The following is a 26,849-nucleotide window of genomic DNA, read 5'->3' on the forward strand; positions in this document are numbered from 1 at the left end:
GAGGACCTCTCTGAGGAGGTGACATTTCAGCTGAGAGCATGAAGGCTGAGGAACCAAGCACTCCAGGAGACAGGAAAGAACATTCTAGGCTGAGGCAACAGCCAAGCGAAAAGGGCCCCAGGAACGAATGGCCCGAGGGCATCTGAGGAACAGATGGGGCAAAGTGACCAGGAGGTCACACAGAACAAATGCACCTCCTTCCCAGTGCCTCACACGCAAGGCCCTGGGGCACCAGGAGGCGGGGTTCCCTGGTGCCCAAATCTTCCCAGGATGCCTCCTCCTCTGGGGAGATCAGCCCTTCCTCCGGGGACCGGGAGAGGCTGGCAGGAGGGAAGGCTGACTCGGGGGAAGCACACAGGCCCGGCATCTCCCTGCCTGATCTGCACGCCCCTCGGAGGGCGCTGGGTACCAAGTGCGTTGCTACAAGACTTCTCCCCACCCCAAGGCGGCAGAGTCAGGGCGGCTCTGTCTCCCTCTGAAACCCAGAGGGGAGGACGGGAGGGGACCGGGTAGCTTTCTCAACATCTCATTAAGGCATTCTCTATTCCCGAAGCACCTGCTGTAGGCCAGGCCCTGAGCTGGGTCCCGGCGAGACGGTGATGAATCAGACACACGCACCCAGGGTGTTAGGATGCAGCCACCAGAGCAGGACCCGGGGAGCAAAAGGAAAGCTGTGAGTCATTGCACTTGCCGGTCTGGGTGGAAGGGGGTGCAAGGGAGTAAGAGAGGGATGGAGGTCAGCAAGGGGACAGAGAGGATGAGGTTTCAAAGGAAAGAGGGAGGAAAGCCAGCCCAGTGCCCACAGGTCCAAGGCCCTGGACACTGGGAGGAAGCAAGGAGCAAAGCCCCAGGGTGCTGAGCCAGTTCTGCTGTCAGCAAGAGACTGGAAACTGACATGCATCCTTGGGTCTGCTGCTCAAGGTACAAAGCAGGGGGCCCAGCCAAAGGCGCTGGGCGGGCTGTGGAGGGCTGCAGACTAACCGCCCCTCACATCCAGCTGACTGCCAGCCAGGGCAGCACGGGCCCAGGGTGGCCAGACCTGCTCGTTTTCCCAGAGAAGGTGGAAATCCACACTGTGGATAATTTCCAACTTTTAAATGGTGGCAACACATTCAGAAAATTTAAAAGCAGCACACAGGCTCAAGAGAACGTAGGTGTGGGTCACCAGTTTCACAGCCTGGAATAAATGAAGGTAAATAAAAACAGGTGACTGCGCTTGAGGTGCTCACAGGTGCTCGGGCTGGGCAGGAGAGGGCTTTTGGCAAGAGGGGCACACGACGCTGAAGGCAGGAGAAGAGGGGCAGGGAGCAGAACTGGTGAAGAGAGAAGAGCCTGCACCCAGCCCCTTCCGCCGGGCCCCCGCTCTATTCTCTGTGCAGCTGGTGGGAGTACGTGTGCTGGATCCAGCCTCCTTCTGACAGCCACGGCTGGGGACAGGGGCCCGGCTGAGGGAGGTCATCCCCTGGGCTCTGGGCTAATGGAGCTGGGACGAGGAGCAGTGGATGCCAGCCAGACTCTGCAGGGAACCCCGTGGAAAAGTCACATGAGCTGCCGGGCTGAGGTTTCCTTGCTGCCTAACAGGACAGATGGGCCCAGCCCAGCACTGGCATCTCCGAAGCTCCCGGGAGGGTCAGACCTCAGTACAGGAAGGCACCTGAAGGTGGCCGCACGGGGCTCAGGGCTCACTTTAAAGACACATGGGGGCTTCCCAGGTGGCGCAGTGGTTGAGAGTCCACCTGCCGATGCAGGGGACGCGGGTTCGTGCCCCGGTCCGGGAGGATCTCACGTGCCGCGGAGCGGCTGGGCCCGTGAGCCGTGGCCGCTGAGCCTGCGCGTCCGGAGCCTGTGCTCCGCAACGGGAGAGGCCACAACGGTGAGAGGTCCACGTACCGGAAAAAAAAAAAAAGATACATGGCCATCTCTCCCAGTTCCTCCCTTCCTGCCCAAGCAGCCACTCTTCCTGGACCTGCGGGCCACCTTCTGTGGTCAAGGGCACAGGCCCAAGCTCCCGCCTTCCCTGATGACCTGGCCTCCTCCTGCTGCCCGAGGAGAATTCTTCGTGCTGCTAAGCACTGCTGTGGCTCTGCTGGCCTTGGTGGCCCGTGGCCTGCTCCGTGCTGGGTCTGAAGCTTGGCAGGGTGGGCAAGAAGGTGCTGAGAGGGAGGGGTCACTTCACTCACGGGGGCTGCTCGTGCCTAGGGCAGCCGGCTGAAGTGACAGTCCATCCCCACGCCGCCCCGTGGGCAGGTCCTATTACCATCCCCACTTTGCAGATGAATCAACTGATTCTCAGAGGGGCTGAGGGAATGGCCCAAGGTCCTGCAGGTACTATGCAGCCGAGCCAGGATTTGAACCCAGCGCCCCTGACCCCAACTCCCACAAGGCACTGCCTCCATCGATGCCAGGAGAAGGCCCAGTGACAGCAGACACGTGACAATCCGTGGCCCGAGAGGAGGGGACAGAGAAATGAGCAAAACCAAAAGGACTTACAACCTTATTCTCCCAAGTACAACAATGAATATTCCCAGGGCGACCCTGAGTCATTAGGAGATGCTAGCCTGCGCTCCTCCGAGCCTGGCTGGGAAGGTGGGGCGCACGAAGCTCTGGGGAAGCCTGCTGTCCCAGATGACGGTCACACGCGGGGACCCCAAGAGCCAGGGTGAGGGGAGGCGGCAGTCTTGCACACAGTAATGCCTCCGGGGCCGGGAAGCCCCGCGGACAGTGGCCTGAACCCGTCCCTCCCTCACTTCAGCAGCCTCTGGTGTGAGCTGTGCATCTGACGCCACCCAGGTCCAGGCCGGCTGTTGGGAACCACATGTCTGTGGGCTGAATGAGAGCTTCAGGTAACGATCAGACCACGACACACTGGATGGAGTTTACAAATCCAATCAGCACCACAGCCGGACTGAATGTTACCCGGGGTTATTGGATTTTCTGGCATCAGGAAAACCAGAGCCTAGGACAGCAATTCCGAGTGTAGCATGTCATCACTCTAAGTGCAGCTGTCCCGTTTTTAATGACAATTCCCTCCAGCAGGACCGGGCAGGGCTGAGCTACTGGGCCGAGCTCTTTCCTCTGAGGCCCAGCTCGGGGGAGTCAGCTGGGTGGGGAAGGAAACAGATGCACCCCCCTCCCCTCAAGGGGTGGGGGGGAAGCCAGGAGGAGGAGAAGATGGAGGGGATGGTGCCCTGCCGGCAGCTCCTGCTTCCTCTGAAGGGGGAACCACCCGCCCTCATTCGCACCTCCCCCCCCACCGCCAGGCCAGGCCCACCTGCTCAGAGCTGGTTTCCCTGCTTCCACTCTGCACCCCCAGGCTGGCTTCCTCACCCCCAGGTTGGCTTCCTGAACCCCAGTCTGATTCCGTCACTCCCTGCCTAAAGCCTGCACTGGCTCCCTAGTGCCCTCGGGCTGGAGGGGAAACCACTCTGCACCAGGTGCCCAAGCCCCATTCCTGAGACTCGCCCTCTTCTTTTTCCCACATCTAATATGCCAGCAAGTCCTGTGGATTCTCCAACCTGTCCTGCAGGAGGCCCGGGATAGCCTTTCACAACACCACCCTTACCCCCCACACACTATTCTCAATGAAGCAGCCCGAGGGACCACTTCAAAAGGCAAATCAGATTGAGTTCCTTCCTTGCTTAAAACCAGTGCATCGTGCCATGTGCCTGATAAAGTCCAAGCTCCGCATCAGGACTGCAGAGCCCCGCACATACTGCCCTTCATCTCATCTCCCCATCCCCCCCCCATGCCCTCCAGCCACACTGGTGGCCTCTGTAACCTCTGTTTTGGGTTAAAGGTCTCTGCTCCAGAGAGCCATCTCTGGCAATGCAGGCAAAGGAGCCACCTACCCCCACCGTCTTCCACACCTCCTCATTTTATCCTGTATGGCAGGTGTCCCCAACCCCCAGCTCATGGACTGGTACTGGTCTGCAGCTTGTTAGGAACCGGGCCGCACAGCAGGAGGTGAGCGGCAGGCCAGCGAGCGAAGCTTCATCTGTATTTACAGCCCTCCCCATCGCTCGTGTTACCCCCTGAGCTCTGCCTCCTGTCAGATCAGTGGCAGCATTAGATTCTCATAGGAGCGTGAACCCTACTATGAACTGCGCAGGCGAGGGATCTAGGTTGTGCGCTTCTTATGAGAATCTAACGCCTGATGATCCGAGGTGGAGCTGAGGCAGTGATGCTAGCGCTGGGGAGCGGCTGCAAATACAGATTATCATTAGCTGAGAGGTTTGACTGCACAGAGACCATAATAAATCAATTGCTTGCAGACTCATATCAAAACCCTATCAGTGGGCTTCCCTGGTGGCACAGTGGTTGAGAGTCCGTCTGCCAATGCAGGGGACACGGGTTCGAGCCCTGGTCTGGGAAGATACCACATGCCGCGGAGCAACTGGGCCCGTGAGCCACAACTACTGAGCCTGCGCGTCTGGAGCCTGTGCTCCGCAACAAGAGAGGCCGCGACAGTGAGAGGCCCGCGCACCGCGATGAAGAGTGGCCCCCGCTTGCCACAACTAGAGAAAGCCCTCGCACAGAAACAACTAGAGAAAGCCCTCGCACAGAAACGAAGACCCAACACAGCCCAAAATAAATAAATAAATGAGTTCCTTTAAAAAACAAACAAACAAACAAAAACCCTATCTGTGAGTGGCAAGTGAAAACAAGCTCAGGGCTCCCACTGATTCTGCATTATGGTGAGTTGTATAATTATTTCATTATATATTACGATGTAATAATAATAGAAATAAAGTGCACAATAAATGTAATGCGCTTGAATCATCCTGAAACCTTCCCCCCCGCCCCTGCCCGGTCCGTGGAAAAATGGTCTTCCAAGAAACCAAACCGGTCCCTGGTGCCAAAAAGGTTGGGGACCGCTGCTGTATGGCATATACTACTATCTTATCGTTTTCTTGTCTGCTCACTAACTTACTACTTGATTTCTCTTTAAACTGCTGGGCTGGGAGGAGGCTGCAGAGTTTCTTCACTCTCCCTGCTATCCTCAGCACGTAGCCCTCGGCCTGGCATGTGGCCAGGGGTCAATCGATGTTTCTGGAATGAAGGACTAGCTGCATTTCTGATGTCTGGCAGAGTGCCTGTTAGTGTGAGTTTGATTAAACTGCATAGAGAAAAGGAGCAGCAGCTCCTGCTTATTGAGCACCTACTATGTACTTAGCTGGGAGAGTGCGGGCAGGGCGTGTGGGACCAGCCAGCGCCCGTCCGAGTCCCCGGCTCCTACCCCCAGCACACAGCAGCCTCTTTACTGAGATTCTGAGTTGAGCTCCTTTCCTGAAGTGACATCAAAATAAGACGACAACAGTTTATCCCCTTGAGGTCCCGCGAGCCCCATTCAGGGAGGGATGGGGGGGCACTGTGCTGGAGCCCCACCACACGTTTGGCCACTTGCTCCTTCGTCACTGCTTGTTCAGGCTGGCACCAAGCGGGCCCGCGGAACTGCTCGGAATGTGCCAACCAAGAAAAGCTGCAGGTCAGCACTTTCCGGGATTTGCTGCTTTAATATTAAAATATTCATAAAGAGAACTAATATCACTGTACACGAGCTTCCTATCTGCGAACGAGGATTCACACCTGTTCCTGGCGCTTGGCCAGCGCCTGGGTCTTTCTGACCATCTGTCTTTGGCTGCATCCTTGCTTTTTTTTTTTTTTTTTTTCTGGTACACGGGCCTCTCACTGTTGTGGCCTCTCCCGTTGCGGAGCACAGGCTCCGGATGCGCAGGCTCAGCGGCCATGGCTCACGGGCCCAGCCGCTCCGTGGCATGTGGGATCTTCCCAGACCGGGGCATGAACCCGTGTCCCCTGCATCGGCAGGCGGACTCTCAACCACTGCGCCACCAGGGAAGCCCTGCATCCTTGCTTTTTAGAGCGACAAGATGTTCTAGTCATACTGTTACTTTTCACTGCCCCACACCTGGAATCCTCCAGGCGTCTAAGGGGCCCTGGCTCCTTCTCATGGGGAACAGCATTGAGAAACAGAGCTGCAGGCGCTAGGAGTATGCACTGCTACTGGGCGGGGCGTGGGTCACTGCTTTCTTGCGCTTCCATGGTTACGACTTGTAAATCATGAACATATGTTATCACAAATGTATACTGAGGCCTTCCCTGGTGGCACAGTGGTTAAGAATCCACCTGCTGATGAAGGAGACACGGGTTCAAGCCCTGGTCCGGGAAGATCCCACATGCAGTGGAGCAACAAAGCCTGTGTGCCACAACTGCTGAGCCTGTGCTCTAGAGCCCGTGTGCCACAACTGCTGAGCCCGCGTGCCACAACTACTGAAGCCCATGCGCCTAGAGCCCGTGCTCTGCAACAAGAGAAGCCACCGCAATGAGAAGCCCGCACACCGCAATGAAGAGCAGCCCCCGCTCACCGCAACTAGAGAAAGCCCACGTGCAGCAACAAAGACCCAATGCAGCCAAAAATAAATAAATTAATTAAAAAGAAGTATATTGATGCCCCAACTCTAATCTCACATCTTCTTCTATTCCATAGTCCATTCTCCCACAGACAGAACCCTGGTGCCCAACAGTATATATTTTCTCACTTGCTCTAATCCATAATAACAAAATAATTCCAGGATTATCACACCAGAAGTACTGTCAATAAATCTACTAGATAAACTTCAAGATTCGCTTCCTGTTCTCCCCTTCTTTGAAGCCTTTGAATGTATTCTATGGCGTGTACAGTAAATTGTTTCATATTTGTAATGTTTTACCTGCAGGATTAGTCCTTAGAGGTGGGATTGCTGAGTCAGAGGGTGAATGCAGATGTGATTTTGCTAGCTGTACCTGAATTTTCCTCCACGGCAGTCACGCTATCCAATGTTTCCACCAACCACGTGTGAGGGTACTATTCCCTGCAGGCGTGCCAAAAGAGCGTGGTTGCGTGATTTTTGAATTTTTGCCAGTCTGTGAGGTTGCTTTAATTTGCACTTTCTTAACCTACTGCATCCTCTTTTAGCCCTGGGGTCAAGTCCAGGGCCCATCCTGGATGTGCTAAGCTGGGCATCCCAGACAGGGTGAAGGTCAGGGGAAGGGGTATACAGCCTTGCTGTGTCCACCCAGCCCGTCATGAACAATGCAGTCAAACGGTGCTGCAGATAAAAGTCTGGCACCTGGGTGGGGAAGGAGCGCTCTGGGTGTCTAGAGAAACCTCAGAAACATGCCCCGCTCATTTCTGGAGTAAAAAAGGCTCCCTGCTGCCTTCAACAGGCAAAAGGAATGCTCTGGCCTTCTGCTCTGATGATCGTGGACAAGCTGCAAGGCTCCTGCCACGGGGCCAGGCGCTGCCTCAACAGAGCTCAGAGCAGGAGGCCAAGGGTGCCGGCCGGAGGGTGCCCTTGTGGGCTGTCGTTACTCACTGGGACTTCTCTTTCCTGAGTCAGCACCTGTGCTTCCCATGGCAGGCTCTTGGGTTACGGGAAGATGTCTTTAGGAATTGAGGTGGTGGAAAGATCCAGCATTGTGCCTCCAGCCCTCCCTGCCATTACACGGTCACTATCCCTGGATGGCCCCCGTGCCAGGCACCCCTCCAGGGTCTCAGGGTGCTGAAAACAGCAGACCTGGCTCAGAGGGGACAAGCCGAGAGGCCCGGTCCCATTCCTCCCAAGCCCAAGCCTGCCCACCTCCACCCAAACCCACATTTTAAGGGCTCAGGGAAACTTCAGGTGTCAACAGACAGGTGTGGTCTTTATGGTACAAGAGTCAGCGTGTAGGGTCTGAAGCCAGAGTGGGCTGGGGTGCGGACCCTGGCTGCACCATCAACCAGCTGAGTGTCCCGCGCAAGTTCCTTCCACCTAGAGCCTCGCTTACCTTTTCTGTAAAGTTGGGGTAATAACAGAACCCATGTCACAGGCTGGCTGTGAGGATGAAATAGGACATGTATGCAGAGAGCCTGGCACACAGTACGGGTTCAGTAAACGTTAACTCCCTCCGGGTGACGGCCCCATTCTGGACCTCAGGTGGCTGTCCAGGATAAGTCCCTTCTAACAGGTGCTTCACTTCTCCCTTTCTCCAAGTGAGAAAGGTGCCCTGGAGGGGTCACCACACCTGGGGCATCACGGTTTGAACAAGCTTGGGTTGTGGTATAAAACTCAGTAAAAAGGCATTGCCGTACCTTTCCATCCTAATATATATATATATTTTTTGTAAGTTTTATTTAATTTATTTATTTCTATTTTTGGTTGCATTGGGTCCTCGTTGCTACGTGTGGGCTCTCTCTAGCTGGTGCATGGGCTTCTCACTACGATGGCTTCTCTTTGTTGTGGAGCACGGGCTCTAGGCGCACGGGCTTCAGTAGTTGTGGCACACGGGCTCCGTAGTTGTGGCTGTAGACCACAGGCTCAGTAGTTGTGGTGCATGGGCTTAGTTGCTCTGCGGCATGTAGGATCCTCCTGGACTAGGGCTTGAACCCATGTCTCCTGCACTGGCAGGCAGACTCTTAACCACTGTGCCACCAGGGAAGTCCCTTAATATTCTTAAGATGAAATCTAGAGGGAATTGCTCTTTATGTTAACCACAACCAGCCAAGATGGCCATGACTCTCACCCAGGACCGCCATGGACAGTTGCACAGCTGATGCACTGCCCAAAAGTACCTGGTAGGTAAGCTGAGTGGGAGGTAAAATCCAGCTGGTGTTCTGCTCGTCAAATTGTACAGTTTAGTGCAGGGCTGCAGCCACCTGGAGCAGAGGCACCTCTCTACCCCCTTGTCAATCCCTGCTACAGGGCTGCAACCCCCTAGGAATATGGTCACACACAGATGCTGCCTGCCAAGTCACCAGGCTATACAGGTCAGTAGGCCTGTGTACAATGTCGTGGATGGGGGGTACCTTTGCCTAATCTGTCTACATGCCTTTTTCTAATTGGCACAAAGCCTGCATTAGGCTAGTGGGAGTCCCATTAATTTGAAAAATATGCATTTACAATCCACAGATTGGTGACTGGCCTATACTTCTTGAGGTAAGATCTTTATGTACAGAACTGCTCTACTGGGTTCAAGATTCTGTCCAAAAATGGAGAAATCTGTTTTAGGAACAGACAGTAAAAAGTGAAGAACTTCAGTGAGCATTCAGGGTTGGGAGTAAGGATAGGGGTCTAGGATGAAGCTCCTAGCTTAGCTGGGGCATGTCACTTCCCCACACCGAGCCTGGCCTACAGCTCCCGGCTACTTCCCCTCTCTCCCTGTGTCACAGGGGAGGCTGCTCTGACCCTTCTGGGAACCTGAACCCCCAGGAACACCTTGCTCCACTGGGAGACACCGGGTCCATGTGGGTGGGTAACAACAGTTGCCTGGAAACCCCACCTTGTCAAGGCCTCACGTGCTCCTGCTGAGGTTTACACGGAAGCCACGCGGGCTAGGAGACAGGAGCCTCCTCCAGCAACCCCATCTCCCTCCCCGGCCTCCCACATCCTTCCTTCTGGAGCCTCCACCTGAAAGCTTTATTCCTCTGGTGTCAACTGGGGATGCACTTCATGACTTAATAGCGTCCTTCTCCACCTCTGCTCCCTCCTGCCTAACAGGGCGTCGGAATGGTTTCTGAGATGCCTCTCTGTCGTAAAGATCACATCTTTCTCAGGTCCATGAAGAATGGAGTGGCCTGTGGTGCCCTCGTAAATTATGACGCTGACCAGGCGGGCGGCCTTGGAACATGCAGACGAACCTGGGGAAGGGGAAGGATGCCCCGTGGGCAGTGGGGTCAGGGTGCAGGTGGAGGGATGTTACTTCTCCTGTCCGGTAGGGCAGGTGGGCCCCTTGGCCACCTCACGGTCACCTGTGTATACCGTGAGTACCCACCCTCCAACACCTTTGCTTATACCATCCTCTGACCTGGAGTACCTGCCTGACACCTGTCCACTTACTCACATCCTGTCTGCTGGGTCAAGGGCTATAGATCCCATTTGCCTGGGACAGTCCCAGTTGGCTCTTAATGTCCCAGGACAACTTTTAATAGGCCCTCTTTTTCTTGAAAAACTCTCCCAGTTTGGACAATAAATTATACAGTCACTCTGAACTTAGTAAAAGAATAATAATAGGGCTTCCCTGGTGGTGCAGTGGTTGAGAGTCCGCTTGCCGATGCAGGGGACACGGGTTTGTGCCCCGGTCCGGGAAGGTCCCACATGCTGCGGAGCGGCTGGGCCCATGAGCCATGGCCGCTGAGCCTGCGCTTCCGGAGCCTGTGCTCCGTGACGGGAGAGGCCCCAATAGTGAGAGGCCCGCGTACCGCAAAAAAAAAAAAAAAGAATAATAATAAGAGCAGCTGATATTTAATAAATAAATATTTACTGTTCCAACCTCTTTCTATGAATCATCTCATTTAATCCCCCAACCACTGGGTAGGCGCTATTATGATACTGATGGGGATATTCTACCAATGGGGGAGGAGAGTTGAGCAACTTGTCCAAGTTCAAGTGGAGGGGACACCAAGCCTAGTCCTGGCTCTACTACCCATGTGACCTTGGGCACGTCATGCAACCTCTCCAAGCTTATGTTCCTCACACGGAGAAAAGGAGAAAAGAAAGGAACTTTGTAGGACAGTGGGGAGCATTACACAAGGTATTTACTTTTCTGGTTGATGGTGCATTGTAGGTGTTCAGTGAAGGACAGGACACCTGAGAACTTGGACCCAACCTAGAACCACAGAGGGCACCTTCCCTTCCCTGTATAAATATCTCCTAGTTGCTTGGTTTGAACAGGAAATCCTCTGCTTGCCCTGCTCTCAGCACTCCTGCAGAGCATAACATGGCAGAGGTGAAGCCCCTTTTCCTGGGGGCACTGACCTCTCCCTATACATCCCACCCCCAAATTATTCACCATCTTTTCCACTTGCTACTAACAAACTAGCAACAGAGGTCGAGGTCACTGTGCCTTGGCCTCATATCCCCTTTCTAGAAACAGCTCAGAAAGCCCACCTCTGCCTGGGAAAGCCCCCATACTTGCAGGGGAGCAATGCCACCTCCATACACCCAGCCCTCACAGCAAGCGGGGCCTCCAGCCCACACAAACTCCACAGAGCTCGGTGGCCGTCAATCACCAACGAGAAACTGCCCTGTAAGTCTGCTGGCAGCCTGGGGTGGAGGTGTGAGGGTGGGGGTGTCTGAATTCCAGAAGAGTAGGAAGAAGAAACCCTCTCCGATGAAGAGAAATCCAACAGAAGAAAAAGACTATTTCCAGGAGCTTCACTGGGGGGTATGGAAGATGCCAAAAAGGGGAAAGGGGGAACTATCTTACCGCCTTCTCATCTGAAAAGAGGACAAAACAGTCCCACTGACGTGATCACACACCTTCAACCTCCTCCCCATGATCACATGGATCAAGGTGCTGGGTGCTTCTGATAATTGGAACATCACCAACCAGCCACGTCTTTTGCTCTCCATCCTGACCCAGTGTCTTGAACGGGCCAGTAAGAGTGTTATTCTCAAACCCATTGACCTTGCAGTCCCCAAACTCTGGAGAAGTCGCTCACCTATGAGCTCTGGGCCATGAACATCTAGAAGCAGCATTCTGACTCCGTTCTGATTCTGGCTCTCCAGCAAAGTGCGGTGACCAAGGAAAGAAAGAGGGCTTCAGCAAGAACATGCCACAGCTGGGAAGGCCAGGAGGCGAGAGGCCCCTGGGGAGACAGACTTTGCCTGGAACAGAAACTGACCTCAAGATGCCAACACAACTTCACAGCGCGTGCGAGGCTTAACTGACACTGGTGACACTCAGCCCTGCCCAGGTGAGCGGCCGAGAGGGCTGGCGCTGGCAGGGCAATGCGGAGTCGGCCCCCGAGTGGTCCTGGGCAGCATGTGAGCTTTCAGCCTCTGTGGCGGTTCTCCAAAGCCACGCTCCTCCGGGAATTCCAGCCAGGAAATGGTCCTGCTTTGGCGGAACCTGGCCAAAGCTCCCAGTCCATCCCTCCGCTGCGTGCCACCCAGGGCCACCCAGCCCGTTCTGCCCCTGAAGGGAGTGATTCTCCCCCAGTCTGCAGTCACCTGAACCAGGAAGAAGAAAGAAAGGCTTGCGCCCTTGTTTTTTCTCCACTCACGCCTGCGCCTGGCCTGGGGAGGGAGCAGGGAGCGCGATGCACTCCACGGTCATCCTGGCAGGAGACACAGGTCGGAGCTTGAGATGGCACCAGTGGGTCATGTAACTGGAGAAGCCAGGCTGAGGGGCGCTGCCCACGCACAGGACCCTCCGGGTCTGTCACACACTGTGGGTACATTCACGTGGGCTGAGCCCTCCCCCTGCTCTTGGCCCGTTTCCTGCACACCTACTGTGTGCCAGCCCTGTGGGCCCAGCGCGCGCTTCGTCTCCGCTCTGCCTGCTTCCCCGGCCTTGTTCACTCCTCAGCAGCAGGAGTGGGACAATCATAGGGACACAGAGACAAACACACTTCAGGCCCCGACGTCAAGGCGCTCCCGGCCTTACACTGCTGAGTCAACAGCCACCTCCCCCCAAAAGGGACAGTCCCAACGGCTCTGTGCTGTTTTCCATCTTCCACCTTCATCTCAGACCTGTTTATGAGTCCCCTGCCACGTGCTGGGTCCAGGGCTGAACACTGGGTGGGAGATAGAAGGGTTAGTAGCACCGGGATGACCCACGCTTCTCTAGCTGCATCTAACCAGGCCCATCTTCAGGGCAGCCAGGAGCCAACACCGGCCGAGAGAAGCACGGCCCAGCCTCTCCCTGAGGGCTCGGCAGGGCTTAGGGGTATTGACTGGCCCTGGGCCATCCCCCTCCTTCTGCCTGAGCCCACGGGTTCTTGCTAAAGACCTTCCTTTCCTTGGGCACCACTCTGCTGGCAAGGCCTGAATCAGAAAGATTCTTCTAGATCTTCATGGTGCAGAGCTCCTGGTCGAGCAACTTCTCTGGAGTTCAGGGGCTGTGAAGGTCAGAGGCTAAGGGCTGCTGGTCAGCAGTGGGGTGTAGGTCCTGGGCTGGGGTGAGAGTGGGAGGCCTGGCGGCAGTCAGAGGCCCAGCTGGTGTGACCCAGGGACACGCTGACACCAGCACCACTTCTATGACCACTTCTGCAGTCAGTGGGCAGCGTCAGGCTGCTGTCTTGGCTTTCTCAGAGGTTGGCTTGTTCTCCCCGCAACACAGGTATTTTCCCCTGCATTCTGAGTAGTATTCTGCTCACGGTACCTGACAACAGGGGCTCAGAAGAACGCTCAGCCCAACCCTCCCACCAGATGAGGCCCGCAGAGGCTGAGGGCAACACTGTAGGAGAGCCCTGGCCTCCTGACTCAGGACGGCCCGCTCCGACGTGCCCCGGGGCCTCGGATTCACAGGCCCAGCCTGTCCCTGCGACACACGTCACAAAGGATTCATCATTTAAAAACCTGTTAGCCACGGAAACAAACAGCAGCGGGTTCCCCATGGGGCTGTGGAGGGCACTGGCTATACCCCACAGGTCCTAGAGCCAGGCGCACTTTCCTTGGCTTAAATTCCACCTTTCAGCAGCTCGCTTCTCGGGCTCTCAACCTTCTCATCAGAAAAATGATGAAGCCTATCCGAGATCATTCTTTAAAGTCCATGTATTCCTGGCCCAGGGAAATATTCAATGAGTATAAAAAAACTGTATTCATTACCTATACATTAAATAGAAGTATTAATTTTTAAGATATTATGGAGCCACTGGATTTTTAAATTTTATTTATTTATTTTTGGCCATTCAGCAGGGCTTGTGGGATCTTAGTTCCCTGACCAGGGATCGAACCCGGGCCCTCAGCAGTGAGAGTGTGGAGTCCTAACCACCGGACCGCCAGGGAATTCCCAAGCCATTGGATTTTAACCTCCATCTTTTCCCTACCATAGCACCTGGCCTCCAGCTGAATCAGAAAGCTCCTTTCTAGACTGTTCTGAGTGTTTAGCTCAATGCCCCAAAATGCCTCTCCTCCTTCTGTGTCCCCACGTCAGGCTCTGGGCATGAAGCTCACCCGGTTGTTAGCAGCTTCTGTCATAGCCACTGGCCAGCCCGTGTCGTTGGACCTATGTAAAGAGCTGGGCTGGGAGCCCAGGCCACAGCACACGCGGCAGCCTTGGACCTCCCTGGTCTCTGCCTGTTTCTGGAGCCCAGGAGCCCTGGGTGTTGGTGCCCTGATAGGACAGGGCACTTCCCACCTGGGGTTGGGTCCCCTCTGTGACCCGCTGAGGCCAGCATGAAGGCTAAGCTGCAGGCTGCCTGAGTGTGGCCCGTGGGGCACTGAATGCCCTTCACTCCAAAACGCCTCGTGCTCAGGATTCCTAAGCCACCACCCCCTCTTTTTAAAACATCTTTAATAAGCTGCACGTATGTAACGTGGACCATGTGATATAACCTGACATACGTAACCACCTGCAAAACCACCACCACAATCAAGATAGAGGCGTATCCGTCACCCCAAAAGCTTCCTCTTCCCCTTCGAAAGCCACACTCCTGCCCCTCCCCCACCCTCCAGGCAACCACTGATCTTTCTGTCCCTACAGATTAGGTTTCATTCTCTAGAGTTTCACATGAATGGAACCACACAGGATATACTTTTTTCTTTCTGGACGCTGGCACTCAGCATAATGATTTTGAGACCCGTCATGTGGCTGCATGTCTCGATAGTTTGTTGCTTTATTGCCAAGCGGGATTCCACTGTAGGATATACTGGTCTGTTTACTCATTCCTCTGTTGATGGACTTTTGGGCTGCTTCCAGTTTTTGGCTATTACAAAGAAAGCTGCTAGGACCATTAGTGTACAAGTCTTTGTGCAGATATATATATTTCCTAGGTGAGTAAAAACCTAGGAGTGGCATGGCTGGGTCCCATTTCATCTCACTGTACAATTTCTATGTCCCCCTAGTACTGACAGTCTTCTAACACATACGACTTAGTTTTTCTATGTTCCTTGTTTGTTGTTGGCCTTCTCCCTCCCCTATGTGGCAGATGGTATTTTCGCAAAGATGGACACAATAATACTTCCCATACGTGCTTTTTATAGGGTGGAGTCTGGCTGGCCTTGTGGCTGGCCTGTCACCAACTGAATGCAGCGGAAATGACACTAAGTAATGTCTGAGACCAAGAAGCCTTACAGCTTGCTCCTTGACTTCCTGGAACTCCTTCTGTGGGATCCCCGAGCCTGTGGAGGAGGTCTGACGACCATGCTGGAGGGCCACAAATGGGTGTTTTAGTTGTCAGTCCCAGTTGAGCCCAGACACCCCACCAAGGCACCAGACACGTGAGTGAAGCTGTCTTGGACTCTCCAGCGGAACAGCCCACCACAGCAGAACCCACAACCCTCACCCACCATGTGGAACTCAGGAATCACCCGGCTGCACCCTGCCATGTCCCTGACACACAAAATCATGGGACGTAAGAAAAATGCTGGTGAGATTTGGGGGCTGTTTGTTACACAGCAGATCCATGAGAAACGGATCTGTCTGTTTGGCTCACAGATACACCCCAAAGGCCCAGAACAATGCCTGGCCAATAGGAGGACCTCAACAAGTGTTTGCTGAATGAATAAGTGAGTGGGGTTCTAGGTAAGATTTTATCAACACTGAAGAGATTTCTACTGATCAGAATTGAATGCTGGTGCAGCAGGAAGGGATCTGTGTCAGGCATGAGACTTCAAGTCCAAACACTGAGACCAGCATGCAGTATGACCCTCCTGGAACCTCAGTTTCCCCAACTGTAAAGTCAGGCTAACTCCACCTATGTCATGGGCTGGATCTGAGGAGAATGTGAAGATGAGGTGGGTGGAGGCCTCAGCACAGGGCCAGCCCAGGAGATCCCCGAGAAGGCTTGCTACGTCTGAGTGAAACTGTGCTGCCCCCGCCTGCCACCCACACCTCATATTGCGCTCAAGGCCCACAGAGATCTGCTCCCCCCTCTCCTGTTCAGCCATCATCAGGGGCAGCTCTTCCAGGAAGGAAGCTCACCCCCAGATCCCTGTCTGAGGCCAGGACAGCATCCCCTGGGGAGTCAACCAGGGCTGAGGAGAATCACAGTGGAGGTCCCTCGCAGACCTGACCCTGCGTCCATGGCCACCTTGGGCCAGTACCCACCATGGCTGCCCCAGAAGGAGGGCCAGCTCTGAAGACCACCGCCCCCTCCCGCCCCGGCCTGGCTCACACCAAAGCTCTTCTCCCAGGACAGAGGCCAGTGTGGCTCTCACTTCCTGCCACGGGTTCAGGGCCATGTCCTGACCCCATCACGGCAAGATGGGCCTGCACAGTGATAGAGGCCACAGCTCCAAACAGGGTTGAACAGGGTCTTGGGCAATGTCTTATGAAAGGCATATCAAGACCTGGCTTTTCTCACACTGCGCTCTGTTCTCCTCCTCTCAGCTGATCAATCTCTGACACTTCCTGGGCGGGGAGTGGGGATTAACTAAAAGCAGCAGCTCCAGGTCTGCAGCCCTTGCTCACTTCTCAAATATGGCAGCCGAGGCCACTGGCATTTCCTGGGACTGAAGTGTGTTCACTGAACAGTGGAAGGAGAGGAGGTCGGGAAGAGAAGCTCCTGGCTTGTGTGTCCCCGAGACCAGCCTTGACGCCTTTAGTCCCTGGGACAAGCTCCAGAGCAAAGACTAAGAACGAATCCACAAATCCCGGTGCCTCAGGGGGTCCGAGTGACAGCTAAGAACGCTGGGCTTCCAAACCCAGATCTGTCCATCTTTCTCCTCTCTTCCCGATTTCACTGCCTTCCTCTCTACTGCTACGACCACCCCTAAGACGCCTAGAATAAAAAGAGTATCTGCTAAGAACAGAGGTTTGGAAACTAGAGTCACTGGACATCAAGTGTGGGCTCTCAAGTCTACTAGCCGGGAGATTAGAAAAATCCTTAGTCTCTCTCATCCCCATTTTGTAGATGGGGAGACTGAGGCTAATAAACACCACTCACCTAATGAGGGTTGTTGGGAGGATCAATGGGCTCGTGCAGGCAGAGCAATTAGAGTGCCTGGCATAGTCCAAGTGCTAAATAAACGTTAGCTGTGGTGATTACTGCTCAAAAGCAGTTTACTATGTGCTCACACTTCAGTCATCCCAACTACAGAATGGGTGTACAAGGTTTTTTCTGAATAGGGAAGAGGTTGGGCTCTGGTACCTGCTTCCTAAACAAGCATCGGATATGTGGAGGGTGAGTCCTGGAGGGTGTCTTGAGTATTTTCAAACTAACCAGTCCTTCCTCTTTTCTCAGGATAATCAGAACATTAATACACAGCGGAGTCTACTGAGAATTGGACCCAAAGCATTGAAGGAGACCCCAGAAAGGGTCATTGTTTGGGGGTCCATGGAACAGATTCTGACCTGGGCAGGCGGGAAGGGTAGCAAAGGGGGCCTGGGGGGACGGGACTGGACTGGCTGCCTTTCCAACTCATAGAGTCAAGGGCCCAGGACGAAAACCCCAGACAGGGAAAAGAGAGAGGACATCAGTCACTCGGGTACAAAAACCTATAAAAAGCAAAGGAGTCAAAAGGGACAAGGTCGATGCCATGTGTTGTCAGTCACCAGACACCAGGACTCTAAGCAGATTCTGGATATGATTCTATTTAAAATGCTCTCTGTGGCGGATCCTCAGTCACGGCTGCCAACGAACCCCACCTCCCCGCAACCACAGCCTCCAGAGTCTCCGCCCACATGATGCTGGGCTTGGTCATGTGACTTGCTCTGGCCAATGAGACAATAGCAAACATAAAGCAGGAAGCGGCTTGAAAAGCGTCCCTGTACTGCCCTGCACTATCTAAGATGCTGAGGATGGGGGAACCGGTCACAGAGGGACTCTGCAACTTTTCTGGAAACCTCAAACTACTCCAAAGAAACACCTGTTGGAAAACATGTGCATTAGGGCATGTGCTCGTTTTTGGGAATCCAGCTGCCAGGTGAAGCAGCTAACCTGCTAGAGACACACAGCCCAGCCAGAGCTGCAACAGAACAGCAGAGACTCTGGACACTTCTTCCACCTGATCATAGATTATTTTCAGCTGGATCAAATCTGGAGTCTGAGAAGCTTTCAAGGGGGATCTGTCAACTGTGAAAAACAGTCGGTAGTATATTAGGAAGATGCTCTGTCTGTAAAGTTAAAACTCTCTGGAAGCTTCCACCAAATTCTAAGATGTACCAGCTAAGCGTCTTCAACATCAGTGCTGTGGGACAGAGGGGCAGCAGCCCCTAGGGCATCAGGCTAGATGGCCTAAGAAACAGTGGAAGCTTCTAGGTATGATTTGCTTATTGAAGAGGAGAACATAAATTCAACCCAGGGCGATGGACGGCCCAGAAGATGAACAAGTCTTTGATGCAAGGAATGAGACAAAGAGTGGAGTGCGGATGTGGGAAGGGAAACAGGAAACATTAAGTTGCTTTTCAAACCCACACAGCTCTGGAGACAAGGATGTGTGTGTAAAAAAGCAGGTGGGCAGAGCCATCCCAGCTCTGCCAGTAACACATCATCAGTAACACATCATTCTATTCAACAGCCACTCAGGCCACCTACCACCCCACTGCCTGCAGGACTGGTTACAATGGCAGCCAAAGCATGGCCACACCTGCTAGGAACCTAAAGGACACTGGTGTCCCCTGCTGCTCAAGGCCTAAGACAGTCTCTGCACCCCAGAACTGTTCAAGCAGAATATCTGTGGCGTAGATTCTTATCTTCAAGCCTCGTTGGTCATGAAAAAATATATTATTCAACCAACTTGCATTGAGTATGTTGTGGGTTTCTGGGCAGGGCCTGGGTCCCACTTGCCTCTGAATTATCTGAGCCACAGGCACAGGTTCTATTGTGGGGAAGTTTTCATGAAACATTTGTTGAATGAGCAAATTAAATAATGAGGCTCAGTTCCTGCCAGGAGCTCAGTCTAGGACAGGTGACTCATTGTGAGGCAGGGAAAAGGCCCCAACAGGGCTTATTCCTTGTGCTAAAGAGAGGAAACTTGGGCATCATTTCTTCTCCGCCGTGCTCACCAATCATCGACTTTGCTCAGATGGTGAGGCTGAATCTGTGCTGGGTACTGTGCCTGTAGGAGGCTGGCAAGTGGCAAACCGGGTAGGAAACAGACGCCCCTCCATGTGTGCTGAGTCCTGAGGGAGCTCAGCATCTAGGGCTGTGAAGTCCAGGGAGGAGGGGCCCTTATTAGTTTCCTCCTGCTGCTGTATCAAATAACTACAAATTTAGTAGCTTAAAAAGATACAAATTTAGTATCTTATAGTTCTGGAGGTCAGAAGTCTGAAATGGGTCTCAGAGGGCTAAAATCAAGGTGTGGGCAGGGCTACATTCCTTCTGGAGGCTTTAGGAGAGAATCCGTCTTTCCCGGCTTCTAGAGGCCACGCACATTCCTTGGCTTGTGGACTCTTCCTCCACCTTGAACACCAGCAATGGTGGATTGGGTCCTCACGTTGAATGTCCAGCCTCTGTTCTCTGACTTTCTCTCTCTCTCTGACTCTTCTGCCTCCTCTTTCACTCTGAAGGAACCTTGGAATTACGCTGGGCCTACAGGATAATCCCTCCATTTTAAGGATGTCTGATTAACAACCTTAATTCTCCTTTGCCACGTAAACTACCATATTCACGCGCTCTAGAAATTAGGATGCAGACGTCTTGGGGGTGAAGGGGTATGATCCTGCCAACCACAGGCCCCGGACCCATCGAGTGGAGATGGTTCAGAAAGATTCCTGGAGGAAGCAGAGCCTGAATCAGGACTTGGAGGAAGAGTGACCATCAGGAGGCTGGGGGAGAAGAAGAGCAAACGCAAAGACTCAGAGGAGAAAGAAGGGAGAGGATCCACAGGCACATCTAGGAAGCACGTGTACATAACGTGCATCCACGTGCTAGAAGGAGACGAGGCTGCAAAGGCAAGGAGAGGGTGGGAAAGGGACACAGGAACACCTTCAACACCTCACTCCTCATACTGCTTTCTCCTGCTCAAAACCTCCATGTCCCTGAACTTCAGGGTACAGCCCTGAATGCAAAGCCTCCACCTTCCCACCCCCATCCACAGGCTGGCCTCCTTGCCTTTGCTCAAGCTATTTCCCCTGCAGTAATGCCCTCTCTGCCCCTGCCAGTGTCACCTAAGGGCTCCAGAGCCACCCTGCTGAGCTCTGAACCTGGCCCTAACCAGGTACTGCTGTGTAATCTTGGCACATTGACAGCCCACCGCATACTCTTGTTGTGAGAATTAAAGGAGCTGAAGTGTGTGGCATATAAAAAGTGCTCAAAAATGCTAGCTGTCACCACCACTACCACCAACAATAACATTGCAGGGGGTCCAAGAGGAAAACTATTTTCATAATAACACTCTGACATTATTTGCCTGTTTCACTGTGTTAGTATTTGCAATGCTGGCGCAAAAGCAATGCTGGGTAAAATGCTGACATCTTAGCAGAAATCATAACAGTGGCATCAAACTGTATTAGTAGTCACTGAGTTCTTTACACAATGTACTCATAGTTGAAAGAAAGGGGGGGAGGAGAGTTTTACTTAAGAATAACCTTGATGAAGCTGTAAAAATAATTAATTCTATTAAAACTTGATTCCCAAGTACATATTTTTTAATAACATGGGAAAAACACTTAAAGTTCTTTTGCTGCATACCAAAGTACAATGGCTGTCTCAAGGAAAATTATGTGTGCAACTGTTTGAGTTGCTAGCTAAACTAGCCACTTTTTCGTAGCTCACCATTTGTACTTGAAAGAAGGACCAACGTACAAACTATAGGATCTGGCAAACTACTGAACTAAGTGAACACATGAAGTAAGTGAGCCTGTTACTTCTAGGAAAACAAATGACAGTATTTGTTGCCAGTGATAAAACTTGAACTTTTGAGCAAAAATCCAAATTTGGGCAAACTTGATCTGCCACTATGATTTCACCAGCTCCTCAAGACTTAAAGACTTTTCTAATGAGATTGGTGGTGATGTTAACAGATATGACTTATTGATGTTGGATACTGAAATATGCCAAGATTTGGAGGATGTGCATTGCTCAGTAAACCAATATTTTCCAAGTGATCAATGTTAGATTAAAAAAAAAATCATGTGTGGGTACAATAGCCATTCAAAGTACCAATTAGACCAATGGTTTTGTCCATCCTAACAGAGCACAAAACCTTCACTGGATAATTCCACACTCAGCAAACCTCTAAGAAACTACCATTTGGTGAGTTAGTATGAAGTCAAAGAAAAATATGCATAATTATCTAATAAGGCAACTAATACACTCTTCCCTCTTCCAGCTACACATCTGTGTGATGCTAGATTTTCAACCCAAACAACAAATCATAGTAGCCTGACTGAAAGAGTAGATAACGAGAACTCAGCAGTCTTCTATGGAGTCAGACATTAAAAAATTTTTGCAAAATTGTGAAACAATGCTGCTGTTTTCCCTCAAATCTTTTTGTTTAGGAAAATACAGTCATTTTCATTTAAAAATAATGTTAGCATGTAATGGGTTTAGTACTGTCCTTTTAAAATAAATGGAAGATTTAGACACGTTTTCTCGGAGAAATCAATGCAACTGAGGGGGCCTGGGGAAATCAAGACACCCCACAGGGGTCCCACGGGCAACCAGCTCCCCACAGGTGTAGGGCTGCAGTCACGCAGGGACTCTGGGGTGAGTTTACTCATGCAATGACACCATTCCTTATTAAACAATCATTCAGGACTTCTGCCTTTAAACTCACGATGAGACCAAAATCCCAAACCAAACATTCCTAGACTCGTCCCCACAGAAACAAAGGAAACTTCTAAACCCCCATTCTCGACAGACTTGATTCTTTTCGTTGCTTTGATGTTGGAACCATCAATGTTTGCATGTTTGCTTGAGTTCCTAATCCTCTCACGTGCCGAAGAATTCCAGTTTCAACCACCCCCAAACCAAAGACTGAGGGTGGGCCGGTGGGGACTGGCCAGAGTGGAAGTGTTTGGGGGCTTTGCGTTTTCCCACCGCAGGGACGCTGGTTATTAACAAGTGTCGCCCAACATCTGCCGCGTACTTGGCTTGTGCGTTTATTCTCACCCTTCTCATTATGGGCATATAAATCCCTTTTCATGCCCCAGCCTCCTTCTGCCCACATCTGTCTGCAATTTACTCACCATGTGCTGTGGCTGGGGAGGAAGCATCTTATTTATGACTTTGTAGAATCCCAGGCAGGATGCTTGAGTTGCTTGCTACCTTGAACTTAGATGGGCTCAGGGGGTCTAAGGTCTGGGCTACCCCAAATGGGAATCAGGCGACCAAAATCTCCAAACAGATCTGAGGAAGCCTGCCAAGCCCTGTCTCATCAGATAATCACTAAGTATTTGCACTAATGGTACTTGGCACTGGGCCAAGCACTTTATACCTCATTTAATCCTCATGACAACCTGTGAAGTAGCTACTATTATTGGCCTCAATTATAAGAAAAGTAGGTATTGTTACTGTTGCCTTCTGCAAAGGAATTGTGGTTCAGAGAGGTTAAGGAATTTGCCCCAGGTCACACAGCTAGTAAGTGACAGAGATGGGATTCATGCCCAGATCTGACTCCAGAGTCTGCTGTCCCCGTGACTGAGCTAGGATGGCCTCCTGTCTCTCTTGTCCAGGCCAACTTCACCCCTCGTGACCTCATCCAGAGGGGAGATGAGGTGTTTAGTGCAGTGGAAAAAGTTTCGGACTCTGCTGCTAATTAGCTCTGTCACCTTGGCCAAGTTACTTAACCTCCCTGAGCCTCATTCAGCTGTCTCCATCTGTGAAAGGGGTTAAAACCTTCCAGCAGGAGTGGTGGGGTGAATGTTAGACCAGGTGCATAGAACAGTGCTGGAACACAGTAGGTGCTCAATAAGGCTTTCCTTGAATGAATACTGACGAGTCCTTGTTGATGAGATTATTGTTCCTACAAAGCAGTCGCCTTTGGGGGATCTCTGGGTCCCTGAGCAAGGCCCTGAAGACCTTTGCGGATGGATAAGAAATCGTACAGCACAGAGCTGGGAAGAAATGCCTGCATAGCTCTGTGCCCTGTGGGCTAAACGGACGAGGGTGCACATCATGGTTCCCGCCTTCAAAGACACGATCTCATTTAATTCACTGTTACTGTCCCATCACTCAGATCAGAACACTGAGGTCTGGAGAGCCGTCTGCTCCAGGAGCTGGGCAGTCGGTGGGTAAATGAGCCTCTGCTCACTCCCTGACCACGCCCCTGGGCACAGGAACAGCAGAGAGAGGTATTCCTCCTCCTCCCAGGTACAGAAGGGGGAATACAGGTGAGAATTCTTTCCGTGGCCCAGGACACAGAAGGCAGGTGACTCTGTCCTGGAACGAACACCGGCAGAGGAGGCTGAGACAGCGTCTGGCTGCTTCCTGAGGCAGCCTCGACTCTGCAGGATCGTGAAACCTGGCGAGACCAAAGGATGTCAGCTCACACGGCCTGGACCCAGCAACACGTGTCCATGGGAGACTCCTGAGACTTGGATCTCCTTCCTGAGAAGGGTGGGGATGTTCCGAGGCCCCCGGGAAGCTGGGAGAGGAGGGAGCTTGTATAGATCTGCCTGGACCGCAGGAGGGTTGCATAGAGAAAGCACGCGTGCCTGGCACAGTGACTGCTCACACGGCGTCAGCTGCACCGTGACGCAGACCACCTGCCTGCTACGGCCTGAAGAGACCACCCAGAACACTGTCCAGGTGGCCCCACCGGAAACAACACCCCAACAGGAAAGTGTCTATCCAGCTTTAAGAGTAACATGTACTGCTGGGGAGAACGCAGAGAGGGGCTGGCGCAGCCGGGTGAGGGCGCACTGGCATCCCAGGCTTCCTGGGGGACGGGTGGTGGCGTGTTGGCCAGACAGCTGGCTTAGCCAGTGTTCTGCTGCTCCCTTCACACCTGTGGTCAGAGAAACCCACAAGGACAGAGCCGACTAACCATCCAGCACAATCCCCTCTCCCTCCCCGCCCAGTTAGCCCTGTAGCTGGGACGCGGACGCCCAGCACTCCCCGCGGCCACGCTCTTGCCAAAGGGAACCTCTGACCCTGAATTTTGGCCCTTTCCCTGGATCCTTCACAGGCCGAGGGGAGCAGAGATGCCCACCAGCCTGAAATGCCCCCTGGGATGGTTACAGAAGAGAGAGACAAACAGATCCTTTAAGCCACCCTGTTCTGGGGTCTTTGCTACAGCAGCCCGAAATCAACCGAAGGAATAAACCTGCTTTGGCCTCAGCAATGAAGTCTTTATCGAGAGAGTATTTATCGTTCTAGGAAGTGGTAAGTGGAAAGGAGGGGGCCAAGTTTTATTGCCCTCCCCCCCCCAGGAGAATCAAAGACACTAAGCGGGGCTCAAGAGGTCAAGGCAGACCCCACCCAAGATATTTTCTCCCCCAACGTTTCACGTTGCAGGACTGGGAGGGGATGACTCCCAACCTTTCTCAAATAACGTTGTGAGACGCAGTGTGGGCAGGTGGCTCCCAGGAGAGATGGGTATGCCGGCTGCCAGTACCCCAGGCCGGCTCTGAGGAAAGCAGCGGACACGTGCGCCCAGTGGTCTCCTGAAGCAGTTTCTCTCCTAACTCCTCCCCCAACCCAGGGCTGGATGCTGCGCTCCCTAGAGGGGAGCTCCTGCAGAGCTAGCAACGAGAGAAGAGGCCTGAGCCCCCCCTGGAGAGACCACCGACATGAGCACGAGTGAAGTGGGGGAGGGATGTGTCCTCCAGCACAAAGCCCAGCACCCCCGCACTGTCCTGTGAGGGGAGGCGCCGCAGGACCCTGAGAGCTCTGGGTCAGCATCCTCGTTCAGCAAAGATAACTACCTGCCATTCACACACCTCAGAAGGAGGCGCCCCAGGACCGGCAGTGATGGAGAACACGAGGCGGTCACACCGCAGGAGGGAATGACATCTGTACCCGACCCAGCAAGATGCAGGATTCCACCCAAAAAGGAAGGGGCAGCCTGGGCTGGGGGCTGGGCGCCGGGAGGCTCCTGGGGCCACGTCACTGCCCCTGCAGAGGCAGGACCCTGGCTCCTGGTGTCCTTGTGGCCCCAGCTGAGGCCCAGGCGAGGGAGGGGAGGGAGCTGTCGCCCACTTGTCACTCACCCTGCAACGCTTCTCTGGCTCTGGCTAGCTCCTGCCCCTTCTGGGCCAGCTGGACCCTGAGCTCGGTGGCCGCGAGGACCTCGGAGGACTTGCCGCCCTGCGACTCCTCCAGGTCCTTCATCAGCATCTCCTTCATCTGCCGGAGAAGGTGGACTTCCTCCTGGAGCCGGGACACTTCCTCCCGCAGCAGTGCTAGGGGAGAAGGGCACACGGTTAGAGCGGGGGACAGTGGCTCCCGCTCGCTCACTTTTCTGGGGACAGTTTGAAGGTGCTTTGGCTTTCCCTGTTTGCTCTGCATTCAGGGCCTGTCCTACTATGTGTAGGAAAACCCCCGAACGACCGTATTGCAAGGAGGCCCCGCCCCAGTCCTGGGCCCCGCCCACAGTCTGCAGAGCACGCCTGGCGGGACTCCCTGCCTCCCACCACACTCTCTAGGGCTCTCAGGGGCCAGCACTGCAGTCCCAAGCCAGCAGCACTCCCAGTTACGCTTTACGTGCTTTACCAAAACCTCCGGGGGCAGGATGCTTCACCCCCATCTCACAGACTAGGAAGTCAAGGCTCGGAGAGGTTAAGAAACTCCACGAGGGCATAAAGTGAGTAGGTAGCAGAGGTGGGATGTGAACCCAGACCTGGTCGACTCCGGGCACAGTCAACGCGACAGTATTACTCAGGACAGTGCACACCCAGGCCGAGACGCTCACCTCACTCAGAGACCGACTAAAAGAGCTTCTGACGTAGAGAATGGACTTGAGGACACGGGAACGGGGAAGGGTAAGCTGGGACAAAGTGAGAGAGTGGCGTGGACATATATACACTACCAAATGTAAAAGAGGTAGCTAGTGGGAAGCAGCCGCATAGCTCAGAGCTTTGTGACCACCTAGAAGGGTGGGATAGGGAGGGTGGGAGGGAGATGCAAGAGGGAGGAGATATGGGGATGTATGTGTATGTATAGCTGATTCGCCTTGTTATACAGCAGAAACTAACACACCATTGTAAAGCAATTATACTCCAATAAAGATGTTAAAGAAAAAAAAAAAAAAGAGGTTCTGAGATGCTCACGGAAGCCGGCGCTGGAGCGGCTGGTCTTGGTTTCCATCATAAGCTCACACATCGCTCTCTCCCTTTTCCCCACCCTCCTGCACGCTGGTCCCTCTCTGTGCGACAGGCCAAGCTCTTTCCAGCCTCAGGGCCTTTGCCCCTGCAGGGCCCTCCACCTGCGACACCCTTTTCCCTGCTCTTCCAGTGACACAGCCGCCCCCCGACACCACCCTGTCCCATGCTCCCACGGTAGCAGGGGATGCAGTCCTCGCCTGTGAGGGTCAGAGGACATGGCTGCGGCACGGCTTTCGAGGTCCCGGGTCTCCGGTCTGGCTCCCTCGCTGACCAGGAGTGTGATCACGAGCAAGTCCCTTCCCCTCTAAGCCTCACACGCCCCTTCTATAAAATGGGTCTAACCCTCAGGGTTGAGACGCAGGAGGAAGCCTGGTCCAGGGCATGTGCTCAGCGTACACGGCGAGCGCTCAGTGCCGGTGAGACGGGGGCTGCGTCTCCCCAGGCGCCTGACCCTCTTAGCAGCGCCCGGCGTTCTCTAAGGCGCTACAACCTGCACTCCTTGGGGAGCCTGGACACGAAGGCAGAGCCAGGTCTGGGGTGGGGGGCAGGCCACGGGGAGCAGAGCTGAGGCCTCGGGGACCCGGGGTCCCTCCGCCCCCAGAAGCCTGGGGAAGGGCGGCACGGGCTCCAGCCCCTGTTCTCTGGTCTACTTCAACCGCCTCCTCTGCGGCCACCTGGGTCCAGCTGCCACCCACACAAGGGAAGGCCGCCCTGCCCTC

General features: G+C 53.6%; 1 protein-coding gene across 2 annotated transcripts in view; it reads right to left on the reverse strand.

Annotated features, from left to right (window-relative positions):
• The window catches only part of KAZN (kazrin, periplakin interacting protein), a gene marked incomplete at both ends in the record, with an annotated part of 461,871 nt that overhangs the window by 98,618 nt on the left and 336,404 nt on the right, over positions 1 to 26,849 (reverse strand). For both annotated transcript variants that reach the window (XM_082672291.1, XM_082672292.1), the window contains one exon: positions 25,018 to 25,209. In XM_082672291.1, coding sequence (XP_082528417.1) covers positions 25,018 to 25,209 — 192 coding nt within the window. The remainder of the gene's footprint in view (positions 1 to 25,017; positions 25,210 to 26,849) is intronic.

The sequence above is a fragment of the Grampus griseus genome (genome assembly GCF_964374135.1).
Source record: "Grampus griseus genome assembly, chromosome: 1".
NCBI classification, from domain to species: domain Eukaryota; kingdom Metazoa; phylum Chordata; class Mammalia; order Artiodactyla; family Delphinidae; genus Grampus; species Grampus griseus.